General features: G+C 39.1%; 1 protein-coding gene across 1 annotated transcript; it reads left to right on the forward strand.

Moving 5' to 3' along the window:
- Positions 1-7,965: 7,965 nt before the first annotated feature.
- Positions 7,966-8,767, forward strand: LOC101358421 (40S ribosomal protein S17-like). The gene is made up of 2 exons (XM_012557626.1): positions 7,966-8,033; positions 8,515-8,767. The coding sequence occupies exons 1-2, from the start codon at positions 7,966-7,968 to the stop codon at positions 8,765-8,767; spliced, it is 321 nt and encodes a 106-aa protein (XP_012413080.1).
- The last annotated feature ends 642 nt before the right edge of the window (positions 8,768-9,409 follow it).

Below are 9,409 nucleotides of genomic sequence, written 5' to 3' on the forward strand. Positions count from 1 at the left end.
GGTTGTTAACCAATATCATAAAACAATATGTGTAGTGACTGTTTAATGAGAAACTATTTGTTCTGTAAACCTTCATCTAAGGTACAATTTAAAAAATTAAAAAAAAAAGATTACAGCTAAGAAAACCCTATGAAGCACAATTCTACTCTGTAACATATTGGGTTGCCATGAGTCAGAATCGATTCAATGGCAATGAGGTTTTTTGTTGGTGGTGGTGGTGGTGGTAATAGTGGTGTTATATATATTTTTACCGAAATAAAAAAGAAAAAAGATTAAAAAAAAATAAGTTACTCATAGGATTATCATTTGATGCAGTAATTCCACTCCTAGGTTTATACCCAAGAGAACTGCAAACAAATGTTCACACAAAAACTTACACACAAATGTTCATAGCAGCACTATTCATAATAGGCAAAAGATGGAAACAACGTTTTGTCCATCAACTAAGGAATGGATAAATAAATTGTGACACATCCTTGCAATGGGATATTATTTAGCCATAAAGGAATGATGCTACAACATGAATGAACCTTGAAAACATTATGCTAAGTGAAAGAAGCCAGTCACAGAAGATCACATATCATGATTCCGTTTACATGAAATGTCCTGAGTAAGCAAATCTATGGAGACAGAAAGTAGATCAGCCTAGGGCTAGAGGGGATTGAAGGGACCAAGGAAATGAAAAGTGACTGCTGAAGAGTATCGGGTTTCTTTTGAGAGTGATGAAAGTGTTCTAAAATTGATTGTGGTAATGGTTACCTATCTCTGTAAATGTACCAAAAAACAATGAATTGTACACTTTAAATGGTAACTTGTATGTGAATTATATCCTTATAAAGCTGTTTTTGTTTTTTAGGGACTCTGGGTTTATTTCTATTGTTAGTGGAAATTTACATGCGTTCATGGCAAGGAGTGTTGGAAGTCTAGAAGGCAAAATGAAGCCCTAATCATGCAGATTTCTCCTGTGGGAACATGAAGTTATGTTTTATGCATACATAACTGTCCTAGCTGCCTGGCAGTATAATTCAGTGCTTCCCATGTCCCCTTTGATGAGGTCTTTTATTCTTTCTCATCTCAGGGACCTCATTTTTGTGTTGTGGTAAATATATATGTATCAAAACATTTGCCATTTCAACGCTTTTTAAATATACAGTTCATTGACATTAATTATGTTAATCGTGTTGTTCAACCATCACCACTCCCTGTTTCCAAATATTTCCATCACCCTTAACAGAAGCTCAGTGTCCCCTACACAAAGGAAACCCATTTTTTGAAAGATTTTTGTCTACCTATCAAGTTATTTGGAGCCCTGGTGGTGCAGTGGTTAAGACTTTGGATGCTAAGCAAAAGGTCAGCAGTTTGAATCCACCAGCCACTCCTTGGAAACCCTATGGGGCGGTTCTACTCCATCCTATAGGGTCGCTATGAGTCAGAATCGACTTGATAGCAACGGGTTTTGGTTTGGTTTTTATCAACTTATTTACCACGTAATAATTCATACATTTCTCATTGAAATACATTAAACGAAGTTTGTCAGTTGAGCTTTAATGAGGATCCAACAACCCATGTGACCACACTGAGTTCATAAAATTCCATACAACAACAAAGAAATTTCATATTTTAATTAGCCCCTATGACTATATCATGGGTAAATGTAAACTTCATTAATGTTTTGAAATTTTTTAATTACCTTGAAAAGCCCCACTGATAACTTCACATGCCCTTAAAAAGTCTGGGAATTCTAAGATGGGAACCCATGGACTGTAGAAGACCATAGGTACCTCAAAGAGAAATATTTTTTTTTTAGTTATGACATCCCAACCTCATGTTGCTTACTAGAATGACATTTGTTGTACCTAGCTATTTATATAATTGAATCAAATTTATTTGATGCTACAGAATGACAGTTGGAAGGACAATCTCAATATGTAGAACTACTCTCTTTGCGGTAGTAAAACTATCACCACCTACTCAACAACCTCTAATTTACATTTCCATGGCAAAATAGTACAACCTCAATATTCTGAACTCCTTTAGGAAAAGAAGCTAAAATGAACAGATCTGTCTATTTTAGATCTTACACATAACGAGTAGATTATTTCCATCTTATAGAGTCATACATACAATATGGGAAATTAATTAAAAGTTTATTAATAGATATCAGTGGGACCAAATATGTAAGTAAAGGTGAATAAACCAAGCTGCAATATTCACAAAGAGGGCAAAGATGCTATCTTTACTGACAGGATTATAATAATAAAATCAATCAGGATATTTATTTCTGTTTACCGATAATAAAAGCACAAGTTATGTAATTTTATGTTTTTTAAGTAAACTGATTGCACTAAGTCTGTTTAGAATTTAAGACTTTTAATTTCATTAAAATGACATGGATTTACCTAGTTTATGCCTATATAGTCTATATTTTACTCTTCCTATACACGTATCTCCTTGGTCTCTTATTGAAGGCTTAAGGGTTACTTCATTTTCAATGGTGCTCCTGATACTATGTTACACGGAAGACTACTTTCCTTAGATTTATTATATTGCCCCTATCCAGTAATACAAATGAGGACTGAGCCAAGAGGAAGAATTCCCAGACTTACCAGTTCTACACCAGGCAAAATACTTGAAGGTGTACATGTCATCAACTGGGCAAGTACAGCATAATTTAAGTAAACATTCTATTGAACATCTACGTTTATGAAAATAATGGTGTAGATTTTTCTTATTTTAAGGATTCACTGTTGAAATTTTTGAAAAAGTAAGTGCCAATATTTCCATAGATGCAAATCAAATGCAACTAAGCTTCTAAGGCCTATCAAGGATGGTTAAGTTCCTTGAAGTTCTTCAAAAGAAGTAAATCTGTTCCTGGAAATCCTAAAACCAGACATTCTTAAAAGAAGTACCATCTGAAATGAATGATATAATATCCTTCTGAGTTCTAAAGAAATTTCTTTCCCTACTTCCTAGAAAAATATAATTCTCTTTTCTGGAAATTCTAGAATGGAAATGGAAGAGACTGAATAGGTACAGCTCACTATTACTCCCCATTGCTAACCCCCACATTGTCTCATGATCTTGTTTTTCCTTCCCATTCCAGTCTCTATAAAAAGTTTAAGATTAACCAATGTTCCTCCTTGGAAGGTGGAAAACAAGTGATAATGATCTAGGAATGACAAACCAAACAAAGCACCCATCTTGGGACAAGAAAACCTGGATGTCACCAGATAGCCCACAAGAAAAGATTAACTCATCTGGGACGTGACCACCTCAAGGGGGAACTAACACAAACTTTTAAGACCCATAATCCTGCCCCTATAAAAGCCTTCAGCCGATCTCCAGTGGGGAAGACAGGTTTTTGGAGGAATCTATTCCCCTCTGTCTCCTGTATATCGATATGTAATAAAACTCTTGCTGCCCACCTCACCTCTGTCTCAGAATTGGCTATTGCAGCAGGTGGCTCCAGTCTGCGTTATTGCGGTAACAGAAAGACAATGATTAACTTCTGGATATTCTGAATACCTCACTCCAGCTGATTCTGTTTCTTAAGAACACTAACTCAGCAATTCTCTTATGTGGTGTGTAAATGAATTTCATGTATTTCTTAAAGGATAAATTTAGCCTTGCTTTGATGCACTGAAATAAGAAGAGCTGTATCTTATCCTTGCAAATGGTGAAGATCTCAGCTGCTAACCGAAAGGTTGGAAGTTCAAGTCCACCCAGAGGCTTCTCGGAAGAAAGGCCTAGTGATCTACTTTCAAAAAATCAAGCCATTGAAAACCCTTTGGAGCACAGTTCTACTCCAACACATACAAAGTAGCCATGAGTTTGAATCGACTCCATGACAACTGATGCTAGTTATCTTATCCTTATCCTGAATCTTACCTTATCCGCCAGGGTGGTATTTTGAGACGTCCTGGAAAGCAGTCCTTGCAGCCCACTAACTCTCAAACTCCTCTTAAACTCACGTCTAAGTGAAGTAGAATGGTTGAGCATTGCTCAGTGCCAAAGCCGGGCTGTCTGGAGGAGATTCCAGAGCAGCACCTACAGCATAAAGAAAAGATGTTAACCTATCAAATGGGTAGCCACACAGTGCATGTTCCAAGAGACAGGTGGCTCATGAAGTGGGAAAAAATACCCTCCTCCTATCTGTGTTTCATTCTGTTACTGGATCACAAACAGAGCAATTTCAATCTCTCCGTTTTCTTGCTTCACTCATTTTCTCAGTGACACACTCTGATTCCTGATACAGACTCTCTGACACAGATTTCCCAGGAAGGGCTTGAACTAGAAAATAGTTTAAGATACATTGCATTCTTCCACATGCAAAAATGTCCCCAAAATAATGTTTATGTTCCAAAGTTGGATACCTTGATATTATCTACCTTCAGACCAGACTGAGTCCCCTCCCCTCTGGGGTACATTGCCTGAGAGGTTAAAAGCTGAATAATATTCCCCGACTGTGGGAGCCTTAGCCCTCAGGACTAACCTTTAGCTCCTACTTTATCCAGTCATTCTCTCTCCTTTTAGGCTCCCTGGACCTTGCATTTCTCCTAACTACCAGTCTGTCCTAACAGGTCTGATCCTGTACCTCCCTGATCTTCAATAAAAGATCAAAACAAAATTTTGGTAGCTCCCTGCTTCCCTCAAGATGAAATATTCTCTGTAAATTATTTAAATTTTATTTTTAATAGCTAATGCAATACAATCACTCTACAGAGTGAAGTCTCCCTTCACTCTGACCTCAGTTCCTCTCCTCAAAGACAACCAGTCTTAACTGACTCTTGTGTATTTTTCTAGGGATGTTATGCACATACAACAAATAACCCCCATCTTTTTTAGCCAAACGTTCACATACAAACATTGCTGCACCTTGCTTTTTTCTCTTAACAGTATATCTTTGCAATCATCCCATATCGTTATACAATGAGCTTATTCATTCTCTTTCAAACCAGCATAGTACTGCATTGTTTAAATGCATCACCATTTATTTAACCAGTCCTCTAGTGAAGAAGATCTACTGCAAAAGACCTCTATAAAGTGTTGAAAAGCAAAGATACCACCTTGAAGACTAAGGAGCACCTGACCCAAGCCATGATATTTTGAATCGCATCATACGCATGCGAAAGCTGGACAATGAATAAGGAAGACCAAAGAAGAGTTTATGCCTTTGCATTGTGGTGTTGGCAAAGAATATTAAATATACCATGGACTGCCAAAAGAACAAACAAATCTTTCTTGGAAGAAGTACAACCAGAATGCTCCTTAGAAGCAAGGATGGCGAGACTACGTCTTACATACTTTGGACATGTAGTCAGAAGGGATCAGTCCCTGGAGAAGAACATTATGCTTGGTAAAGTAGAGGGTCAGCGAAAAAGAGGAAGACCCTCAACGAGGCAGATTGACACAGTGGCTGCAACAATGGGCTCAAGCATAACAACAATTGTGAGCATGGCGCAGGACTGGGCAGTGTTTCGTTCTGTGGTACATAGGGTCACGATGAGTCAGAACCGACTCAACAGCACATAACAACAACAACAACTAGTGAAGAATATTAATGTTATTTCCAACCTTTTACCATTATATTATGGTTTAAAATCAGGAAAGATGTGCATCACAGTTGTATCCTTTCACCATACTTATTCAATTTGTATGCTAAGCAAATAACCCAAGAAGCTGGGCTATATGAGGAAGAACACTGCATCAGGATTGGAGGAAGACTTAGTAACACCCTGCGTTATGCAGATGACACGACCTTGCTTTCTGAAAGTGAAGAGGACTTGAAGCACATCCTGATGAAGATCAAAGACTACAGCCTTCAGTATGGATTACACCTCAGCATAAAGAAAACAAAACTCCTCACAACTGGACCAATAAGCAACATCATGATAAACAGAGAAAAAAGATTGAAGTTGTCAAGGATTTCATTTTACTTGGATCCACAACCAATGCCCATGGAAGCAGCAGTCAAGAAATGAAACAACGCATTGCACTGGGCAAATCTGCTGCAAAAGACCTCTTTAAAGTGTTAAAAAGCAAAGATGTCACCTTGAAGACTAAGGTGTGCTTAACCCACTCCGTGGCGTTTTCAATCTTCTCATATGTATTTGAAAGCTGGACAATGACTAAGGAAGACCAGAGAATTGATGCATTTGAATTATGGTGTTGGCAAAGAATATTGAATTTACCGCGGATTATGAGAAGAATGAACAAATTAGTCTTGGAAGAAGTACAGCCAGAATGCTCCTTACTTTGGACACGTTATCAGTAGGGACCAGTCCCTGGAGAAGAACATCATGCTTAGTAAAGTAGAGGGTCAAAAAAAAAGCAGACAACCCCTAACAAGATGGATTGACACAGTGGTTGCAACAATGGGCTCAAACATAACAACGATTGTGAGGATGGCACAGGACCAGGCAGTGTTTCATTCTGTTGTACCTAGGGTCGCTATGAGTCAGAACCTAACAACAACAGCAATCGTTATAAATAATGCTGCAATGAATAATCTTATTCATAGACCATTTTGCACATTTGTGAGTATATCTGCAGGAGAAATCCCTAAAAACAGAATTACTGGATCAATTATACTTTTATAGGTATTTCCATATAAGTGGTACCATTTAGACTCCCATCAGCAACACATGATGAGGCCTGTTTCTGCTCATCCTCATCCACACAACATGTGTCGTATTGCTGCCAGTGCCCTGCCCATATTCCTGTCAGTGTGTCCTGGTGATTTACGACTGTCAGTATCTGCATCTCTGTGCCTGAGGGCTCACCTTCCTCACACCCACCTGCAGAAGGTGCTCTGTGGGATTCTGGGGTAAACCAGAAGCACAGAAAATTACCCACACACCCAAGGAGCAGCCATCAGTTGTGACTTTTCAGTTTCTTCATCCTTCAGGTGGGATAATTCTGAGGTGTGTATGTTGCATTCTTTCCCAGGGTTTTTCCACTGGGTAGCTGGCTTCATAATGCACTTTTTGTTGGCTGCCTCATCTTCTATGTCACTTCCCTACTTCTTCTGGTGTCTGCTGCCAGCTGCTCGATTTGAAGTGTTTTCCTTGGATTGTTTTCGTTAGTATTTAAAATCAGGCAAAAGTAGGGTGGGAAAATTTTACCTCCCCAGACATAATTGAGCTAATTCTTGTTACTTGGTCTAAATGTTCCTACATCTGTTTCACAATTATCACAATGTTTGTATTTTTCAGCCTATTGGAAACTAATGTCTTTAAAACCATACAGCTTTAATTAAAGCCTTAAAGCAGATGTCTGTGCCAAAATAAATTCAGTGAATTACTGATTTTAAAAATAAGAATATTTCCCTTAATCTCAGCAGGAATCCTGAGAGAATTCATATTCTCTTCCCATAGATTGGCAGTAAAATTACTCTTGGGCCACGGAGAAGAAAGGGAAATAAACAACATACTGATCTTAACAGGAAATAGAAAAAGGGTATAGACTTTAAAAATCGTCATAATATTTTTTTTCAAAATGTCTTCAAATGAATAGCAAGTAAAACAACGTAGAGAAAAAGAGTGAAAATGGAAACTCACTTAAATATTTCTCCATTGTTGCAGATTATTTTTTTCTAGAAAAAATTTACCTTCAGATGCAGGTGAGTAAGTGTACTAGCTATGTATAAGTCAGCTTTATAGAGTGTTAGCTTTATTATCTCTAAAACTGGATAATAATAGATGTAAAGTACTTAGCACATTGTCTGGCATATAATTAAGACTCAATAATTGGTAGTTATTCTTAGGAAAACAGATTCTACTCTTAAGCCATTGTCTACTCTAGAATACTAGTAAAGAGCCAGGGAAGAACACATCTCATTAGCGTTCTTAACCATCAGGACAGCCTAGGGATAGGAAATAGGGCACATCTCACATCTCAGGGGAGTACAAATCAAGGAGACAGCACAGCTCTTTTACCAGGACCTCGCCAACATGTGCTGGGACCATGGCCTACGTCATCAATGCGAAGTACTACACACGCCTGGGCAATAAATTCCACGCCAACAAGCACGGGTGAGGGAGATCACCATTACGCCCAGCAAGAAATTCCGCAACAAGATAGCAGGCTATGTCACACATCTGATGGAGCCGATTCAGAGGGGCCTTGTGAGAAGTAGTTGTCCCTTGGTATCAGAGGAGGATTGGTTCCAGGACCCCCACATATACCAAAATCCACAGATGCTCAAGTCCCTTATATAAAATGGCGTAGTATTTGCATATAACCTTCACATATCCTCCTGTACATTTTAAATCATCTCTAGATAACTTATAATACCTAATACAATGTAAATAGTTGTTATACAGTACTCTATTGTTTAGGGAGTAAGAATGCTGGAGAGAGACTGAGGATCTGTGAAATGGCTGGAGGCTACAGCAGGAGATACCTACACATCACTTCCTTAGCATGGATTCAGCATAGTGCTTGGAGAGCAGCAAATTCAAGTTTTGCTTTCTGGAACTTTCTTTTTTTTTCCTGAATATTTTCGATCCGCAGTTGGTTGAATCTGCAGATGAGAAACTCACGGTTATGGAGGGCCAACTGTATCTCCACCAAGCTGCAGGAAGAGGAGAGAGAGAGCAGGGATAATTATGTTCCTAAGGTCTCAGCCCTGGATCAGGAGATCATTGAAGAAGATCCTGACACTAAGGAAATGCTTAAGCTCTTGGACTTTGGCTGTCTGTCTAACTTGCAGGCCACTCAGCCCACAGTTGGGATGAATTTCAAAATACCACATGGAGCTTTTTGAATCTTTCTGCTATGCTGTAATATTTTTGATAAACCTGGGAACATAAAAAAAAAAAAAAAGGCAGCACAGTCTCCTTTCCCATGCTTGCCTTGCTTGGGACTGCTCAGACTTCTACTATAAACATGCAGAAGTGGACATGACAGGAGTTGCCACAAATAGGAATAGAGGCCTCTTGCCAGTGCTGGAGTAGGCGTCTTCTCCGAGACGATTGCTTCTGCTACCCCGACCTACCATATCCATGGGAGAAAGATGTGGTAGTGTGCTTCCGTAGGGATTTACAGCCTTGGAAGCCCTATGGGGTCACTATGAGTTGGAATCAACTCATAGGCAGTGGGTTTGGTTTGGTTTGTTATCTATAGGCCTCCAGGCCACACCTGAGAGCTTATGCTAACAAGGTGACTCAGGTGGGGGCAGGCCAGGGGAGGCAAGCTGATTCAATAAATTTTGACTATGTAATGAGGCCTCAGTAAAGGCTCTGGAGAGGGACACTCCATGGACTTCCCGGTTGGTGAAAGACATCAATGCACAGGGGAGGGTTGTTGTTGTTATGTGCCATGGAGTTGATTCCAACTCATAGCGACCCTGTAAGACAGAGTAGAACTGCCCCATAGGGTTTCCAAGGAGTGGCTGGTGGATTCAAAC

The sequence above is a fragment of the Trichechus manatus genome, unplaced genomic scaffold (assembly GCF_000243295.1).
Source record: "Trichechus manatus latirostris isolate Lorelei unplaced genomic scaffold, TriManLat1.0 scaffold00112, whole genome shotgun sequence".
NCBI classification, from domain to species: Eukaryota; Metazoa; Chordata; class Mammalia; order Sirenia; family Trichechidae; genus Trichechus; species Trichechus manatus.